The sequence below is a fragment of the Numida meleagris genome, chromosome 2 (assembly GCF_002078875.1).
Source record: "Numida meleagris isolate 19003 breed g44 Domestic line chromosome 2, NumMel1.0, whole genome shotgun sequence".
Taxonomy (NCBI): Eukaryota; Metazoa; Chordata; class Aves; order Galliformes; family Numididae; genus Numida; species Numida meleagris.
The window spans coordinates 63,038,269-63,058,607 of NC_034410.1; the positions used below are offsets into that span (position 1 = coordinate 63,038,269).

At 44.9% G+C, this 20,339-nt stretch overlaps 1 protein-coding gene and 1 long non-coding RNA gene across 7 annotated transcripts in view; one reads left to right on the forward strand and one right to left on the reverse strand.

Moving 5' to 3' along the window:
- FARS2 (phenylalanyl-tRNA synthetase 2, mitochondrial) overlaps window positions 1–20,339 on the reverse strand; it is a 288,269-nt gene that overhangs the window by 22,183 nt on the left and 245,747 nt on the right. For all 6 annotated transcript variants that reach the window (XM_021388665.1, XM_021388660.1, XM_021388659.1 and 3 more), the window contains one exon: window positions 6,905–7,099. In XM_021388665.1, coding sequence (XP_021244340.1) covers window positions 7,060–7,099 — 40 coding nt within the window. In that variant the 3' untranslated portion in view covers window positions 6,905–7,059. The remainder of the gene's footprint in view (window positions 1–6,904; window positions 7,100–20,339) is intronic.
- Window positions 7,106–10,355, forward strand: LOC110394699. Its single transcript, XR_002435806.1, has 2 exons — window positions 7,106–7,364; window positions 8,408–10,355. It is a non-coding gene; the product is annotated as an uncharacterized LOC110394699 (long non-coding RNA).

The following is a 20,339-nucleotide window of genomic DNA, read 5'->3' on the forward strand; positions in this document are numbered from 1 at the left end:
CAGTGAGAAGAGAAGGCCTTGCTTGCTCCAGAACGTATCATACCTCGGGCACATAAAGAATCCAATATTTAGTGGTGCTGGTAATAATTTCTGCCAGTAAAACACAGACTGTAAGTCCAAATAAAAAGGGACAGACCTCGAAAGAAGAGCAGTTTTGCAGATAGTGGCAGCTGCTTTACCCTGCTGCAAAGACGCATTTGTTAGCCTGGCTCCTACTGAAGGCTGTAGGGCAGTTTGGCCTTGGTCTAAGTGCACTAAGGGGACTGCACTGTGACACTGACACGGTGAACACATGAGGAGCCACCCTGTATTAGATCAGACATCCATCAACCCATGTCTCTCTGGTGATAGCGACAGGACCCAAGGGAACAGCACGGGGCTATGTCAGGGGAGGGTCAGGCTGGGGTTAGGAAAGGAGTATGGTGGGCATGGAACAGGCTGCCCAGGGCAGTGGGCATGGCCCCAAGTGCCAGAGTTCAAGGAGTGTTTGGACAACACTCTGAGACATATGGTCTGATTTTTGAATGGTGCTGTGTGGGGCCAGGAGTTAGAGTTAACGATCCTTATGGGTCCCTTCCATATTCCGGTCAGGACATTCTGTGATTCTATGATTCTATGTCTCTTCCAGTAAGTTAAACGCAATGCCTCACTTGTCCCTGCTGCGGTGGCCAGCTGTCAGGGTGTGGGGCCAGCACAATCCTCCAGGAAAGAAAATGGAGAAGGATTTGGGAAACACTCTGGTGATGGGCTGATGCACAGGCAGTCAGGCACCAGCTCCTGTTGATTACAAAGAGCTGAACAAAGACCACGGCAAACAGAGCCTTCATCATCCGGGAAGGACACAGCAGAAAAACCCCCATGTGGATTTGAAAGAAAGCGCGGGGAGGCTGATGAAGCAGAATTAAAAAGTGCATTAGAGCTCTTCAGCGTGTCGCAACAACTGCTCTGCTGACAAGTGCTGTCACGCTCCACTCCAACAATGCTGCAGGGAAGCCGGGGCACACTTCTGAGGAAGTTCATGAGAGCCCTAGGAGACCCTTCCATGTAATAAATGACAATGAGTGGTAATGACCAGGCACTCACAGTAAATGGCAATATCCACTTCAGTGTGAGGCGTCCTGTGGCACAGAGGAACCCTTTGTCTCCCTGGCAGTCTCACCTGGCTCCTGCTTTGTTCCTGCCCCCGCGACGCCTCATATCGCAGGAGGCACTGCTGGAAGACAGCGCTGGTTTCAATAGTCACAGTAAGGCAATTCCTCATGAAATAGCTCATTTGCCTATTAAAAAGCAGCAGGGCTCTAACCTCAGGTGGTTTCATCCCCGCAATCTGACAGCTAATTCTAACCTACAAAGATTTTTTATTTTAACTCCCAGAAAATTTAGACTCTTATTTCTATCTGAAGGATCTCTCTGCTTAGTAAATAGGTTTTTACAGAAATGCTTAACATCTCAGCACACAGTGCGGGGAAGACTGTTCTAGCGGTGGAATGAGGTGATAACGTACCAGCAGCACCAAAAACAGCTGCCTCCTAAATATAATTCATTTGCCTGATCTCCCCCTAATAGATATGCCATTAAGCACAAAGGGCTTTATGAAGGCATAGAAGAGGGAAAAGGGATAGAAATTCCAAAACTTCCACCTTCAACCAAGGAGATGCCCACAAATGTGTGCAGAGCCAATGGTACACAAAGCACTGCAATCCCAGACATTTCTCAGCCTTCTTCATGCTGTCCCTGCAGTTAGCTGTTGATGGACCACGAGATGACCACCTCTTGCCCAATTTGTGACAGATCTTCCAGGCTGTTAAGTCACCGTCAGGCACATCTCACCTGTTTTTGTGCTGGTGCATTCTGGGGCTTGCACAGTCTGCTGTTGGCCTGAAGCCGCAGCTTCCTTTTGCCTCACAGCATCAAGAACTAATCGCAAGCGTGACAAGCCGAGTCAAGACCCTGTTCGGCTGGGCCCGGTGTTGGAGCGTTGCCTGGAGTGGATCCTGAAGCTGCTGCAGTGAAACCTTGACGGATGGTACCAAAGGGCTCTGCGAGTGCCGCTGAGTGGTGCAGTGCTCCCTGCTCATGAATCAGAGGATCGTAGAGGACATGGCTGCTGAGTGCCATCCTGACGGCTGGCAGCCACTCCCGCTTAGCGGGCTCTGCTCCAGGAGCAGGGCTCCCATCACTCACCCGCAGCCATCTGCCCGCACACACATTGCTCAGCCTGGCTGCGGAAACTTAAATGAAGCCCATGATCATTAACAGAAGTCTGATATTTCTCATCTGGATGTTTGCTTGCCAGTCCACAGTCCTCCCTGCATCCTGATCACATCTCCCCGAATCATAGAATCATTAGGGTTGGAAAAGACCTGTAAGATCATCTAGTCCAACCACCAACCCAACACCACTATGCCCACTTCTCTCAGTGCCACATCCACACATTTCTTGGACACCTCCAGGGACAGCGACTCCACCACCTCCCTGGGCAGCCTTTGCCAGTGCCTCACCACTCTTTCTGAAAAGAGATTTTTCCCAGTATCCAACACAACCCCTCCCCTGGTGCAACTTGAGGCCATTCCCTCTCATCCTTTCACCAGTTACCTGGGAGAAGAGGCCGGCTGCCGCCACACATCCACACACATAGCCTGGCAGCTATAAAAAGGTGTGGGGAGCAGCAGAAATGCAAAGAGGCTGATGGTGAGCTGAGGGAAGAGTAAGTTGGCTACCCTTGGTAGTCAGAGTGACCTTCCGTACAGCGGCCTTCCAGCATATTTTGGCACGAGCATACAGCCTCCTCCAATGTCTCGCCTCTGGCTGTTGCTGCAGAGCAAAACCCAAGCACATCACGTAGCTCTGCATTCACCTTCTGTACCTTGGTCGGGGAGGACGTGCAGTGAACATGCTGGTGTAAACCCTTTTGTGGGCTGGTGAGCATAAATCCCTCCCTCCCAGCAACTCACAGCCAACCAGGAGCAGTATGAAGACTGCATGATCGAGGACTTCTAGATCTCAGACCTTAAAGAATTTTATTTGCACTTCAGGGCAAGTCAGCAAGAAGCGTATGAAACATTGCAGGCAGAGAAAATAGCTGCTCTGGAAAATGTCTGCAGTTCTCAGGGATTCCTGTTACTGCTGACTGAATCCATATATTTCTGCCCTTGACTAAGTGCTCCCAGTTCCCTCGTGCCTCTCTGGGCTCCCTATGGTGGCCAGGCAGGGTTGCATGGGGAAGTACAAACACCCAGAGCGCAAACACAGGATCCCCCAGCTACCAAAGGGGGTTTCTCTACTGGGTGATGGTGTACAGACTGGGCTCCCACTGCAGGCAGAGCTGCTTGGCTGTATGCACCGAACTGCAGTATGGACATGGGGATGGGGGAGAAATGCCTCTCGTGCAGCTGATGGCCACATCAGAATGAAAAGGCCTATTTCCTCCCTTATGAGGGAAGGGAAGTCCCTGCTCAGCCTGATATTGCTATACATCATTTATGAAGTGATGTGCAGATGTATTTTTCCCCCAGCAACCCAGGGGCTGTCAGAAGCAGAAGCAGAAGCAGCCAGAAGTGCTCTCCCTTTCCAGACTCCCCTCTGCTCCATCTGCACCTGGCCCTTCCTAGCACTCTTCTGAGGCTGCCTGTTCCAAAGAGGTAACAGGGCTCTTGCTCCAGCAGGTAGAAATGTCTGCAAACTCTGGTCTGCGCTCTTTCTAAATGTTTGTTATAGTTATCTGACATTTATTTTAGACTGAGCCCAGAGTTTGGTACAAATATTCATAGTACGATGGCTTTCAGCTTCGTCCTCCTGGAGATGAAGAGCGTGACTTCTGACAAGAGTTGACACATGGGTTAATCCCTGTGTAGACAAGGTAATTTATACTATAGCCGCCAACACTGTGTAGTGTCAACCCAAGGGGCCTGCAAGGCTTTCCTCAGCTGTAGGACACATTCTAGGGACACAGCTTCTTTTCCATATGAAGGTCTACAAATCTATTAACAGCACCCTCCACCTGAGAGAAGACACACACATTTGCATACTATCAAGCTTTACTGCCCAGAGACTGCCGACTAAGAGTATGTGAAAGAGAAAGAAGAGACATCCCCAGCTATTCCCAGCAGAAGCCCATGGACATCGCCAAACACAGGGAGGTACAGACCTCCGGGTGGTGAAGGGAATTATTAGTGACATTATTTCCTTGACATGAAGGCTTGCCTTGCGATTAACAATTCTTCTGCAACATAGCTGTCCTCCGCCCAAGATAGTTCTGAATGCCTGGCAATGCATTTCTCTGAGGCCAAACCATAACCCTCACTGAGAGAAATCCTGTTGCAGCAAGAGGCAGTGACCGGAATGCTGTGGACATGGGGCACAGCTGCAGTGGATGTCCAGCTGTCCTCATCTGACCTGCCTCTGGCTGATGTTTAGACACCGTGTTTGAGGAACATTACCATGTTTCCTCCATGCTCTCAGCTACCTTACTTCTCTGTCATGTTTCTGAAACGGTTAACCCAATATGACCTGTTCCTTGTTCCCACACCTGCCAGGCCTGTCCTTCCTCCCTGTGTCAGTGGCTTGTAGCCTGAGCTATTTAGTGGATGCCTCTAACCTTGGAGTCAACAAGAGGGAAGCTCACATTCGTATTAGTCCTTTGGGGCAGCTCTCATGATAGTGAAAACAGCACTCTCATTTTCCCTATTGGCTTAGCGCAGCCACTCATCAGGCAGTGGGATGCTGGATTATGTTACTGCATTGTTTATTGCTCACAGATTCACATCATTCTCACTGTGCTGTGTTTGGTTTATTTATTTACGATTATTATTTTTTTTTTAAAGAAAAAATAACAGGCTACTAAAGGGCACAGAGGACTCAGAGCCTGGTCCAGCCTGACTTTGAATGTCTCTGTCCCTGGAGACACTCAAGGTCAGGCTGGACAGGGCTCTGAGCAACCTGCTGTAGCTGTAGGTGTCCTTGTTAATTGCAGGGAAGTTGGACTGGATGGCCTTTAAGGGTCCCTTCCAACTCTAAGGATTCTGTGATTCTATGATTCTATGACTCCTGGCTTTGGTCTTGACCCAGGTCAAGGTGGATGGTGTCTGCACTAGATCAGCAATAAGGCACTTGGGCAAAAAGAAACTGAGGGCTCTGAACTGAGGGCAGGGGAAGAAAAGGAAAGCTGTAGTAATAAAAAAACCAAACACGTTTCTTGTCCAAATACATTTAGTAAGATCATCATGAATAAGAACAGGCAAAACCCTTTCTCTCTAAGCCAGTGATCATCACAATGTGTAGCCAGTTGTATTGCATGCATGTAAAACATATGTTTACAAGTGTGTGTGTGCATATGCATGTACCTACACCCATGCATAAGGAATTACACCTTTCACTGCATCTCCTATAAAGTGGCGATAGAGAAATCCCGTGTTACACATTTCATGTGCTCTTCCTACAGTTAGCTTTTGCATTCCGACAGATGCACAGGGCTGCAATGCCTACTGCTGGCTTGTTTCACCATGTAAGGAAATGTTTATCAGAAATGATTGCATCTAGCTACTTGCAACAAATCACTCACACAGCAAATTCCCAACATTTTCTCCTTCTTACATTTGCAACACCTTCCCTCCTAAAGGAACCGAGTACAAAGAACTCATTGTACACCACGAAGAAGGTCTTAAAGCTGGAAATAGGACACATGGCTTGTGTTCCTCTCCCTGATACTAATTTCCTGTGTCACCTTAGGCAAATTATTTAATGGCTCTGCAGCCCACTTTTCCTACCTGGAAAGCAGCTACAGTAAGAACGCCTGTATAGCTCTTTGATAATGATGAAATGCACCACTCAGACTAAAAATAAGAAGATAAAAAATGTAAGAAACATCTGACTGGCCCGCAGCAGTGGCCTGTGCAGACCAGCCCTCTGCCTCTCACAGTGGCAGTAGGAGATGCTGTGTAGGCACAGCAAGCCCCCCTGGGCCACTCTCTTTAGCCCATTATCCCCACCCCTCCCCAGCACCTACAGCCATCAGACTACACATGTTGCAGGGTACCTCCCTGCCCATTCCTTTTGGCAATTATTTATATAGCTGTTAATCCACAAATCTGGGCCACGTGGAAAGCTGGGAGAGCTTCCTCAGAAGGACATGCTGCCACAGACCAGAGTCATGCTCTGCGTGGCATCCTTCATCCCCACCACGCTCTGAGCCTTGCTCAGCCCAAGCAGAGGTGGGGACAGAAATCAGCAGCACAGCCCCAGGGCATTACTTGGAGAACTCACAGAGAGTCATGGGTTTAGGAAAGCAAACAAGTAGTAATTAAAAATAAGTGGGCAGAGGCTGTGCGTTCCCTCGCCCCATCTGGAAATGTAGAGGTGGATTTAGCGTGCCAATACTGACATTTTAATTAATCATTGTTTCTAAAATGCTTTGCGGTAGAAAGCGTAACACAGTTGAAATTATTATTAATAGTACTTCTAGTAACATTTCGCTTTTTATTATTACATTATCATACATTAATATTATATAAGATTATTAATAATGACAGTAGCATCTCCTTAAATATGAGAAGGGGTATCTTCAGCTCTTCGCAGAATAAAAACACCAATACTACTTATGAAAGGCTTTCCCTATATTTTAACCAATAGCCACTTTATAATTTTGTCATCGAAATTAACCACGTAGTCGCAAGCTGAGATGGTCACAATTACCAACAGAAAAGAAACAGTAAATAGAAGCAGTCCTCCCTCCCCCAAAATGGTGCAAAATGCATAGGGGACCCTGTTGTCATAGTAACTGGCATTACAGCTCGCTTTCGATAATTAATGGAGGGCTTTGCTATTACAGTATTCTTGAAATTTCACTTTCCCCCGTGCTGCACTGCAGAATGCAGTATCATTTCCCCATTCATAAATATTTCATTACCACAGTCTGCTGTGTTTCATCATCACTGATAACGCTCAGCCTAATCCACCCATCGTGGGATTCGTGTCGCCCCGTCGGTACGGCAACTTTCATTTCCTCCTTCTACTCCTGCAGGCTTCGTTCTTCTCAGTTGGTTTGCACTTGCTGCAAAACAGTCATCGTAGGCTAAGTGCTGAGACCTTTATTATCCTTACTCTGAAAAATAAACGTGAGTGGGAGAACATGAGCTCTGCCCAAGGAAATAACATATAGACACACATGCACTCAATGTGGCATCACAGATATAAGTGGTGTGCGTCACTACGGATGTTTAGATCAGCAATGGAGAGAAGAATTGCAGTATGTTATTGCAGCAGGAAACCTGGAATCTGATTCAGCAAAATCCAGGGGTACCTCTGGACACATGCCCTGCCCCTCTGATGACAGCTGTAAGCAACAGAAGTGATGCTCTCATCCACAGGTGGGTTGATGCAGAATAAATTTTGTAAATAACTTACCAGTAAAGAATACCCAAAGGCAGTGGTAGTAATGCAGATGGCAAAGAGAGAAGAAATAGCTTTAATTATTTTCCGTAGTATCAAAATGCTCAATCAAATCAACTCCAAGGTGATTACATATGTGGCTTCTACACATAGCCACACAAGGAGCATGTGAGTTTCCCTGTTGAGCCTCTCTTGATGTATTCTTCTCCTTTGCTAAGCTTTTCTCTTTTATTTTGCTATCCCTTTGAAACCAGCTGTGAGCCAAAGACTGAGAAAACTTACAGAGTTAGTGCTGGCCTCATCAGTGGCAATTACAAGACCTTTCTCCTGTAACTTTATAATACATGTACCTCAGAATGCCTTTACAGTGGAGGAGATGAGGGAGGCCGAATGAAAGGAAAATATCATGTGTAACTAACTAAAATTGCACAGAAAACTGCACAGAAAATTGCACAGAATCTGGCCCGTCCTGTAATAAGTACCATAGATGAGATGTACTCTATCTCGGAGGGGGGCTAAATTCTGGGTGAGAAGCCTTGGTGCAAATGAGAGCTAACGGAGACAACTGCATGCATTGCCTGGCAGGCACTATACAAATGTACAAAGAAAATTTGTTTCATCTATTCTGCATGTAGCAGAAACACCTTGGTAAAAAACTGCACAGCCCATGCAATAAATAGCAGTTATTTGCCTATGCCATGCAATCTGCAAGACTTGCTAGGATGTCGTTTATGTTGACATATTTAAAGAGAGAGCCTCTGAGAATCCATTTTCTTCCAAGCACCATAAAAAAACTTACTTTTTTTTCCCCACATATTTTCAATTCAGATTCAGTAGTTTCATTCACTAGAAAGGTAAGATTGGAACAGAGGGGAGGGAACCTTGAGCATTACTTCGCCTTTTGCACAAAATATATTAAAATAAATAATAAATTAAAATAAAAATCTTCTAATTCAAATGCCATTCCTTGCCAGGAGTTGTAATAACCTTTTCTTGCACACTATACATTCCTGAATTTCAGCCATTAATGAATGCACGGAACAGAAGAATTCATATACGAGTCAAGGGATGTTTTTCCTTTCTGCATGGGACATGGATGTGATGAACTATCTTCATTTTTGAATGAATTGGTGTTATCTTCTGTCCAAGTGAGTTGGGAGCCGAGCAAACACCAGTCAAAGCCAGAGAGCCCAGTGTCAGTATGCAGTGGAATGTCTGCGGTATCAGCTATAGGCATAGTCCCAGATTGCCAGTCTGCTGCAGTGCAACTCTTCAAGCCTATGCTGAGATCATCCCAAGGGATGGGGTGTCCAAGCACATTTAGTGTGAAGCCTAACTTTTGCTCATGTAATCTTTGAAAGGTCTTGGAGAATAGGAGAGGTGCCTGAAGACTGAAGGATAGCCAATGTTACAGCAGTTTTCAAAAAGGGCAAGAAGGAGGAGCCACAGGGGTTGTAGAGTTTCCTCCTCTGGAGATATTCAAGGCCTATATGGATGCCTTCCTGTGTGACCTGCTGTTGGGAACCTGCTTTAGTAAGGGAGCTGGACTTGAAGATCTCTAGAGGTCCCTTCCAAACACTGCAACTCTATAATCCTGTGATTCTTTACAGAACATATGGTGCCCCAATCTCCCCACATGCAGCCATCTCAAGTTCAGCCATTCCGAGCAGAGTATTAACACTATTGCCAGTAGGGCAGAAAGATGGCACAAGTTTAAAACCAACCGTCAGCTGCCACTCTTCACCTCACTGAGTAAAACTGCTGTGCAGCCCATATAGCCCAAATGCATCAGACTTGCATTGCATCTTACCTCCAAGCAAGAGCAGCCAGCAGATGATTTTTAGCCATGATCCTTTGCAGGCTAAACTTAAGGGGTTGGAAATCTCCAGCTGGCCAAGCATTTTGGATGGAAGTGTGTAGTGGGGCCACAGGCAGGTTACCTGACATCCAGAGGAAAAAGGCTGTGACCTAAAAGCCATTCTTGTGAGTAACGTGAGCCCTGGTTCCTCGCACAATCATCCTGCTGTCTCACGTTGCATTACTAGCATACAGATTGTTCTGTTCAGCCTTCATCCATCCAAGAGCTGTCAGCATCTAGCTCTTCAACTCAGCAGTTCACAGGGGCTTTCTTGCTTTGCTTTGTTCAGGTTTAGAAAATAAAAAAAGCACATTCATGAGCTTTGTGCACTGTATCCATTTGCTCTGAGAATTTGCTGGTAGTGACACGTGAAGAAAAATTACTCATGACAATAAAGGCTATAATGTATTTTCCCTACTATTTTGGACCAAAAGATGTATGTACTCGAGTGCGTGGGTGTTAGAGAGAAAGCAAGAGAGTGAGTGCATGCGTGCGCTTAAATGCAATTGCCATTTTATCTTGTTTTTCCTCTTAAATTTCTCTATGCTTTCCCTCATTTTTAAAGAGATTTCTTAGACCCCTGTCTTCTTCCTCCCATCTTCAGAAGCTCAGCCTTACTGCCACCAGCAAGTGTGGCCACCAGCCATTTTCCACCAACTTCTCTGTAAAATCTACGGCCCCCATCCTGTAACCACATCCATTAGCTCTGGAAGAGCAGAATGATCTTGTCACTTTTTCCTTCTAACTGTAAAATAAAACCAGCAGAGAGCAAGGGCGTTCATGCCACTTGAGTTGGCACCTTCCTCCAATCTTCAACCTCGTCCTATCTCCAAAGGGCCTTTCTTTATTGCTTCCAGTTTCCCTTAAAGGAATTTTTAGCACCCACCTCTTACCAGCTTCATTGGCACCAACAGACCATTCAGTGCAAGTCCTTGGAGACCCCCACTGCACACCTGGGCCACCAAGGAGAAGGACTCTTGATGCAGCACCGAATGACCAACTATTGCTGCTGCTGAGACTACCTGTTCCTAGCAGCAGACTGCAGACAATCCCCATACCAGCAGAAATTGCCCAAGAAAGAGGCCCTATATGGGGGGTGATGGCACACTGTGGTGAAGGAAGCCACGCTTGATGGCACAGTGGAGACATATAGCTACCCTGAGCAATGGCGGCACAGAGGATTCTCAGAGGCTGCCCAATGGTGAACATGCCAGGTGGTGGATTACCCATTTTTCAATGAACATAGTGTTCATGCTGCAGTGCCTCAGCTTGCGTATCCATCAGAGCCCTGTGGAGAGGCCAAGCAGATTCTGGCATGGAATCTCCTTGGTTGCTGTTGCACATTTGAAAAAGTTGAGGCACCGATCTTTCCAGCTCTTCCTTGGCATGAAGGCATCTGGTTTTGGCTCTGCACTGCCCAGACTATCTGTGGGGGTCTGGCTAAAGGTGATGAGATACTGAGCGAACACAGCAAATGGTGTTAATCAGCTCTCAACACCAAGTCCTTGCAGAAGGGCTTCAGAGATGCAGAATCCCCTCCTGCCCACCGTACCAACTAAAAAGCCAATAGAAATTTTCCCTGTTCTCTCACTGTCATGAGTTTTCATTTTTTGTCCCATATTTTTTCATTGCTAGTGATCTGGAGAATTCAGGGAGAGGAAATCCCAGAGCTCAACAATGTGTCCTTCAAGGCGAGACCCAGACAACCAGAGATAGTTCAACGTGCAGTAGTGATGCCATAAGCATTCCCCAGCACAATGCATTACTTTCCTCTTTTCTTACAGTGCTAAGTTATTTGTTCTCTTTTTCCTGAGTAGCCCTTCTCATCATTCTGCTCCAGATATGGAGCTGGTCCCTGTATGACTGGGATGTGCCATGATGCAAATGCAAACATTGTCTCATGAAATGTTCATGCTAACAAACCAGGCTTATGCAGCATATTACTTCTGGAGGTCTCAAAATACGCAACGCAGGTAAACTGGCATCACCATTCCCATTTTACAGACTGGCAAACTGAGGGTAACTTCTTCATGGTCTCACTGGCTGATGCCACGCAGAAAACAAAAAGAAGAGCTCCCAACTCCTGTTTCAGTAGGTCACATCACTTGTTATGGTACTTATTGACTCCTCAGGATATGCTCTGTACTTGGACTTTTGAACCACATCCCTCTTTTACCTCATAGGAATGTATTTAAACAGGAAACGATGATTGCGTGAATGAAACTGACACGCTGCTAGATTCCAGATGAGGCCCCTTCCCACTCCTCTCCAGCCTCCTCATTCCCGCAGCCAACAAGCAAACAGAGGCAAGGGACCTACAGCCTCTTGCCAGAGGATACCCTTCTCCCAAAACAAGACAGTATACCCAGACTAAATGTTATACTGTGTAACAGCAGATGACGAAAAAAAGCAATCTGAGAGATTTTTGATAAGGTTATCAAGAACTGTAAGGCTGCAAAGATGCATAACTGAAGAAGGAAAAGGAAAGGAAAAAGGAAAAGTCCTGTTTACAAAAAAAAGAAGTCTAGGAACATGGGTCCAACTGAAAGTCGAAAACTAACCTACAGTCTAACTCCTAGGACTAGTTGAAAGTTTTTGGACAGAGAATTTTTCCATAAGATGGTTGAGAAAAAAAAACAGGAGAACCTTGTGCTTTTGGCAGGTCATATGGTGGAAGTTATTGATGCAACCATTTTGTCAGCAGCTGTAACACTAAGAATCTGCTTCTCCTGAGAACAGTGGCTTTCAAGCTGCTGGCTTCTCATCAGCACATAAAAAAAACCAGAAAGCCCTGTAGCATCTCTGAATGCCTCATCAATCTCGAAAAATAAAGAAAAGAAGAAAGAAAGGAAAAAACCTATTATATCAGTTGTTAAATAAATACTTCTGGGCTCTGATTTATGAGAAGTATGAGAGTAGCAGAACTCTGTCTCAGGCTTGAATGGGTATTTTGATTTGGTGAAATGTTAAAATTTCTGGTGGATAAAAGTGAGAACTCTACCTCCAATAAACCTCTGGAAATAATAATAAAAATGTTCAGAGAAAAATTTTGACCGATGTATGCACAACTAGATAATAGCTCAAACAGCTGGATCAGTAGTGACTATTGTATGAAAATCCTGAAAACTGGATAAATCTTTCTAGTGATATGTACAAACAGAGGTAGTCAAACTATACAGTACCTCATCTGGGGTCACTTTTTAGAGTAACACTTGCCATCTTCGTTAATAAATTGATGGTGCTTGAATAATTGAGAAGTTAACAAATATTGGGATAGCATAGCTTTGCAGGTAGTGTAAAAGAGACCAAATAATTTTTAATGTCTTGTGAGTCAGTGCCACTGTATGTGGCTTCAAAGGGATGATGTGTTCAATATGCAGGTTCTCACCTAGCTCATCTCCTTCCTCTTTCAAGTCAAATGATTCTCAAGGCTGTCTTCTAATAAAGTCTTAATTTCATGCAGGATAAACAAAGCAGGACTATGGTAACATCTGTATTCTGGCCACTTTCTAACTCTAAAAGGACCATACTCTGATTTATGACTGCTTAGTTAAAAAAAAAAAAAAGAAAAAGAAAAAGAAAAAGGATGATCTTCATAGGAATGACAACAAACACATTTTACTTCAAAATGACAATATTAAAAACCAGCAAATAATAGCTTTTCACTTTTCCAATTTGCCTTTTCTAGTTCTACATACAGATGTTCCTTCTTCACATTTTCAGACTTTTCTAGCAGGGTTTCCTTGTTGCCTTTGCTACACTAAATGAGAGTCCTTTTGTCCTTCAGCAGTTCAGAGACAAAGTCAGTACACATAAGACGTGAGATAAAAACAACAAAAAGATGCAGCCCTTGCTTATGGTAGCCTAATCCAGGCACAAGGCCCACAGAAAGATGTTAGGACATGAGCTGAATATCTAGAGCCAACAGCCTGAGATAGACAGCTTCTGTAAGAAATGCTCTTTGAAAAGTCACCAAGAGGTGAGAGCGTGAGGGTACTGTGGGCCAAGAGAACCAGCAATGACATATTTGCTACTAAGACTGTTCTGGTCCAGTGGTCACTGCATTTCAGTGTCAGCTGAAACAATTTTCACATGACATGAATGCACATGTGCAGACACCCAATCTGAAACATGCTTTCGGATCCTTCTGCACTACAGTTCTATCAAAATCAATCATTACCATAATTGTTAACCATGTAACAACTTTCTCTTCCCCATTTGCAGTGCTATTTTTGAATAGCACCATTGGCCAAAGGAACACTCAAGCTGTTACTTTTCATGACTATTAAATAAACCTCAATTTTTTTTCTTAGTTCTTATCATTAATCTTTTCCTCCAGTTCTACCTCCTATTTACCCTCTGAGTTTAAAATAGTCAAAACTCACTGCAGGGAGCATCATGTCATAGGAGATAGATGTGGAAGGAGCCTATTAGATCACTGGTTCTTTCTGCCAATGGAAGATGGTTCTATGGAGTACCTTTTCTAATGCTTTGTCCAGTCTGGCTTTAAAAAGGACCAAGCTCCTGCCCCTTCCCTTGGGAGACTGCTCCATAGCAAAATATATCTCACTATCAGGATATTTTACCTAACTTTCTGCCTGACTGTCATACCATTAGCCCTTGTTATATCCTTGCATGTCAGGCCAAAAATTCCTCATTGCGCTTGGGAGAGTGGGAGGGTGTTCGTACTCATCCAAGAGCAGCGTGTCTCACAAACCACACATTTGTTAGTCATGCCTTATCTAAGCTGTGCACCGTTTTTAATTTGAGCTCATCTACCTGTACCTCCACCTCTCCTGATCAGTTCTGTCATTCTGCTTTAAAAATCGCCCAGATTTGTCATTTCTTCTCTGGTTATCAAGGGCCCAGGGTTGACTGTACAGGTTATTTTGGGATCTGGGACATCAGGCAAAACTAGATGGCAGGTTCAAACCAATCCCAAGCATGTTTTCTTTTTAACACAACTTAGTTAAACCAAGCTTCTTGCTACAGGATGTGAATAACAGAAGTTTACAAGGGTACAACGGGAAATCGTATAAGTTAATAGAAGGAAAATAATCCATTGCAAGTTCCTAAATACATGATCTTGCATTCAAGTGCCTAGACTGCCCAGATAAGCTTATCATACCGAGACAAGAACAAAATTAGATAACCCGATGAGTACTTTTAAGCATGCTTGACAGCCTTTCAAAAGAAGAAGTACGTTTCAGTCATCGCCACATGAGTCTTAGCTGTCACGGAACCTTATAAAAATATGTCTGAGTTAAGTTGCTCTGATATAAGCGTTGGTGGTGAGCACTGGCCTGGGTGCAGGGAAGGACAAGAGTGAGGAGAACGACTCTGATTCTCTGTGCTTTCGTAACTGCAGTGATGCTCTTACACCCTGCGGTGGGCAGGGCTGCCCCCCCACCAGCTCAAGCTGCCCAGGGCCCCATCCAATCTGGCCTTGAACACCACTAGGAATGGGGCACCCACAGCTTCTCTGGGCAGCCTGTGCCACTGCCTCATCACCCTCTGAGAGAAAAATTTCTTCCTAACATCTAATCTAAATCTCCTCTCCTCTTTTAGTTTAAAACCATCCCCCTTATTCTATCACTATCAGACCATGTAAAAAGTTGGTCTCCATCTTTTTTATAAGCTCCCTTTAAGTATGGGAGGGCCACAGTGAGGTCTGCATGGAACCTTCTCTTCTGCAGGCTCAACAAACCCAGCTCCCTCAGCCTCTCTTCATAGGAGAGGTATTTTATCTCCTTCCTCACAGCAGATCCAAGGTGCCAAGAGCTCCTGAATGGGAACACTGCGTCTTCTGGCAGACCAGGTCAGCTAAAGACCCAGGCAGCAGCTGTGTAGCTCCTGATGTAGTTTTTGTATGCACACCATATTGAGGTCCTTGCAGAAAAAGCATTCACCGGGGACATAAGATCTGTGAACTTGGTGTCAGCTTTCTTGCTGGCCTCTCCCTACACGTGCTGTGGAAAGAGAAGGTTGGGGAGGAGTGGGAAATATTACAGGCCTGGTGACTCTCTTCATCTTCCAGTTTCTCTCCTTCATCCTTAATCTCTCAGGCACTGCTCAACTTCTGGTTTGATTTTTCAAGTTCAGGTGGAGAAAGCATCCAGAGTAATTTACTACAAGCTGTTGTAATGCAGAGGAGCAGAGTAGCAGTCCCCTCTTCCTGCATTGCTGAGGGCACACAGCACATACAGAAAGGGACTCTTGCACTGGATCAAAGGTGATTCTAGGACACTTGGACTGGGGGCTTAATCTGTGGCAAGAGAAAAGAACCCTCAGCCTCTCTTGTCCTCACATCTGATCAACATGTATGGCTTGATCCTCATTTGAAGAAAGATTCCAGATCTTGCAAGAAAGCTCAGAGTTACTGTCCCTATTTAGGAAAAGTCTTGCATTTATGGTCAGATTGGCCCTTTTTTCTTACGTCTAAGTCACTAAGCGAGAGGGCTTCATAATAAGCCTACTCTACCTATTGGAGAGGCCACTGGGATCACCAAGGCCTAATGATCTACATGATGAGGTCACAGAATCCGTTTAACTTGAGTTTTTCCAAAACCAGGAAAACTGCAAAGAAACTCTTTGATTGGCTCAACATCAGCCTGAATCGAAGATGTGGTCTCCAGGTGGGGATGACCATGCATGATGACATCTGACTATATCAGACAAATGGCCCCTTCCTAGTAGCATGTAACAGCTGCCATCTGAATGCAGGGCAGAACTTTTCATGTGGACTAGCTCACATCTGTTCACCATGGGGAAACTAAGCACTTTTCTTCCTACTCCTCTTGTCTCCATTGAAATATCACTGTTAGGAGACACCCCACTGTGCCTGGGCATCCTCTCAACGAGCTGATCTACTTTATATCACAGAGAAAGTGATAGGAATCAACAGGCCCTGCAAGATAAAACCAACTGTCCTATCTGTTGCCCTGTCCTCTGCAGAGCCTTTTCCTCTGGGTAGGTAACAGGGTTCCTTTCAAAAATGTGACTGACACATTTTATAGCAGATTTCCTGAGACACACTTGAACACAAGGTAGGAATTTCTCCTCTCTGTCCCAACCACTTACTGTTGTCCTTAGTCTCAAAACGGTAAAGGTCCATGTGCAGCCATATCACCATCTGGGCAGAAATGCACTCACAGATGTACTTGCTCCTGCCCAGACTGGCAAACTCATGTTTGTATAAAGGAATCATCCAGAAGTCCGTGCTGCTCCTGCAGAACAAGCCCCACACTGCAGGCTTGAGCAAGGCTGGGGCTCTCCAGGCAGAGGGCATGCCATCAGCTGATTCCCCTGATGCTATACTTCACAACTTCCCTAAGGATGTTTAACAACTCCAATATGATGAACAGTCAAGGAAGTCAATTTGTAATACAGAAGATGTTACAGAATAAGTTCGGAATGCACCGCCAAAGGCTCCAAGATGTGTGTCCAACTAGAAAGGAAGCCAGAAAACTACCAAGCAATTTTCCAGCATGAATGAAAGATCCCTCAGTGACAAAGTTGCCCTCTGTTGGAGCCTCAGGTACTGCACTGACGTGGAAATGTTACCATTGCTCAAGCCTGCCCTCTAGTAAAGATCAAAACTGATTTTAATTAATAACTTCTCAGAGGCTAGGATTTTATTTTATTTTTTAATTAGGGCAGAGCACTAACATAGTGCAAATTTATTTTATATATCTGGCCTTTCTATTGTGTCATCCTTCTTCCTGCAAGGCAGAAAAAGACCTGAATTGTCACCAGCAGCAGATGTTGCAAAGCAGTCTAAAACAGATGCCAGAAAGTCTTTCATCCTGAAAGGAAAGCGTCTCAAGTGGGAAAGAGAGTTCTCTGCCTAAAAATTCGATTGCTTTGAAGGTAGAGTGCTCAGAAGACTGTTGGCTCTCTGACAGCAGGAGGCATCAGAAAGTATTGAATTTTTCTTGGAAAAAGGTGATTTTCTGTGTATCAGAGCTAAGCAGCAGGAAACAAAACTCACTAATCACACAGAGTATGGGGAACAACAACTCTGCCTTTGTATCTGCAGCAAAGAAATAAGGCTCATATCACTTCCTCCAACCTATTTCATATGTGTTTATGTGTGCAGTACATGAACAAGGTAATTGTGCAAAGTGCTGAGGACCTCAGAAATGACAGACTGCCATCCTTGCTCAAAAATAACAGATAATGCTGTGAGATCAGGCAAAATAGGGAATTATGTCATTCTCAACCATTTCTTATTTTCTAGCAAGTGGAAACGAATGAAAAGTGATACTGACTATACAGCACAAAAACATAGCAGCTTGTAAACACACAGAAGGCTGCTGAAATTATTAAACAAAAACAGTTTGTAATTATTTTCTGGAAGAATGTGCACGAGACCACACTGGGCATCAAATTCTTACTAATATGCTGTTCCTCTGTCTGAATTTTCATTCACGATACAGTTACTTATGCTATCAACCTTCATTACAACCCTGCTGTTTCTCATCTTCCTACAAAAGCGAGGGTCTGCCCAGTGGTGATGGGTGTCCATCCTTCCACTATCAGTGAACACCACGCAACCTTGAACCCAGGGGAACAATCTCAACCACATCGGACTTCAAGGTGAGGGTCTCCAAGGCCCAATGATGTTCTGGCAACCTCAGTGATAAACAGGAGCTGTGCTGAGTACAGAGACCCAAATACAAAGTTTCCAGAGAAATGTTAAGCCACATGAACAGATTTGCCACATGAACAGATTTGCCCCATGCAAGCAGAATGGAGAAGGTCTGAGCAAGATTCCAGCGAAGCGCCTGGTACTGAGCAGAGTACTGTTTTAGAAAGGGGGAAGAACTGACCTTTCAGGTCATGGGAGGGAGCTTAAGCGGAATTTAGGAAGCTGTGGAAGCAAGGAAGCATTTCAGGGAAGGGCACAAGGAGGGAGTTCTCAGTACTGTGGGCATAGGTCAGAAATCTGTAGGCAGTTGGCTCTGCCAAGTGTTCCTGTGCAATGCAGTGTTCTTGTCTGGCAGGCAAGGCAAGGGTTTTTGGACACTGGACACTGGGAAGATGGTTCTGGAGGGCTGTTTGGTGGTGGCCCCATTCCTCCTGAAAGCACCCACCAAGCTGCTGGTCACCTGGCAAGAATGGTCTTAGAGAGGTTATACAAGGTTAGACCTTTTGCTGAGTTAAACTTGAGTTTCAGGTATCTGCTTTAGCAGGGGGGTTGGACTCAGTGATCCCTTGAGGTCCCTTCCAACCCCTGTGATTCTGTTGATTCTGTTAATATGTCAATTTAAATGGCCACATGATCTGGAAGGCACAAACCAACCTACAGATCACACGGAAACACATCCATTCCCATGCTGACTTATTCAATTCTTACTCTGAAATCTGTCAGTAAAGACCCCATGAATGACTATTAGTTTCTCTACCACCAATGAGTAAAGATTTGCTATGGGAATTAATAACCCCTTAAATTAATCATCAGTTACAATTACAGATGACCAAGGAGCCTCGCTATGCATGCTAATTATTTACTATGCACTATGGGAAAGCAGGCAGCCAAACACACATCCGTGCCTCCTGGAAGCACTGTGGGAGAGAGGGAGGATGATTCGGTGCTTTGAGCACAGGACAGCCCTGCTGCTCAGCTACCGTGTGACCTCTCGCTAAACCTGCTCCCCTCTCCCAAAATGACACCAATGTCACTATGATCACTGAGTGGCAGGTTTCAAAACATTTCGAGTGACTAAACATTTAGAAAGATGCCCAGTGGGACTTTCAGACCTGCACAGACATCGACAAAATCCCACAAGCAATTATCTATATCTGTTGGGGTCTCAAAATCTTTAAATCCTGACCCTTTGTCTCAGTGGGTTTTGATATCTGTGGATGAATAACCTCTCATGAGCATGCAGGGATTCCACCGAAAAATGACTGCATAGGCAACAAGTCATGAGATACATCCAGTTGATGTTTAGCCACTGCAAACACCAGTACAGTGCTTCTGGCTGTGTCACACTGTGATACATGTGAAGCTGCAGCCACTAAAATAAAAAGAGAACAACCTACTGCCCATTTAAGTGGCAGCTGCTCTGGATGACTGTGGTGCTGCCCAGCAAATTACTGAGCAGGCATAGGCACAATTCCCTGGGCCGCGTGTTAATCACCTGCATCCAGAGGGTGAGCACAGAGAGACCCTGCAGTAATGCAGCGTGGGAGAACAGGCTCTAGGCTGTGGTATAACACATCTCCCTGCCTATTGCCTGACAGTGCTTCTCCACCAAAGTTACACCAAACTTCCATAGTGAGGACTGTAAGAGAAGGCAAGCAAAACCAAAATGAGATCGGCTGCTCAGGGCCAAAGTGATTGCAAAACAGTTTTCCAAGTATGAAAGGCAAACTGAAACAGACTCTACTTAGTTAACAGTGAGCATAAAGAGAATAACAGAGGCCATCTGACAAAAACACTGAAGTGCAAAACTTGCCAACCATGTGACTGCATCAGACGTTAGCGACGATCAAACCTTATACAACAGACTCTACAGAAGTCAATGTCTTCCTCCAGGCATACGCCCATGCTCAGTGTTGAAGCGCAGTCTTCTCTTCTGAGGCACTCAGCTTAAAATTCAGCTGTAATTGCAGTCGTGTTTAAAAGCAAGTAATAAATGTCAGTGATTGGTTTCTTGCATGTCCTTTAGATTTGTTCAATATTGCTTCAGTTCTGGTGGCCATTCAGAGGCAACACTCTGATGGGTTAAGAGATGGACTGGGTGATCTTAGTGGTCTTTCCCAACCTTTATGATTCTACAAAGATTCACAACCTTAAAATTTGATCAGGATGTTTGTAATTAGTCAGTATGGCCTAGTCTGTACAGAAACCAAATCCTTTTTAAATAAAGAGCTCTCTCTTAGCAGAGACGCACAGCAGACGATACCTGAATAGAGCTCTGAGTTTTAAAAGTATGGCTACTCATTTCAGAGTTGAAGTACAAAGTCATTTTCTCTCTTGATGGTAACAATTCTGATGGCAGTAGTTCAGCTGGCAGGCCTAACAGTGAAGTAGCCAGCACAGCATTTTATATGTTCACAGTGAATTCAACAGAACTTCTGTGTCTTT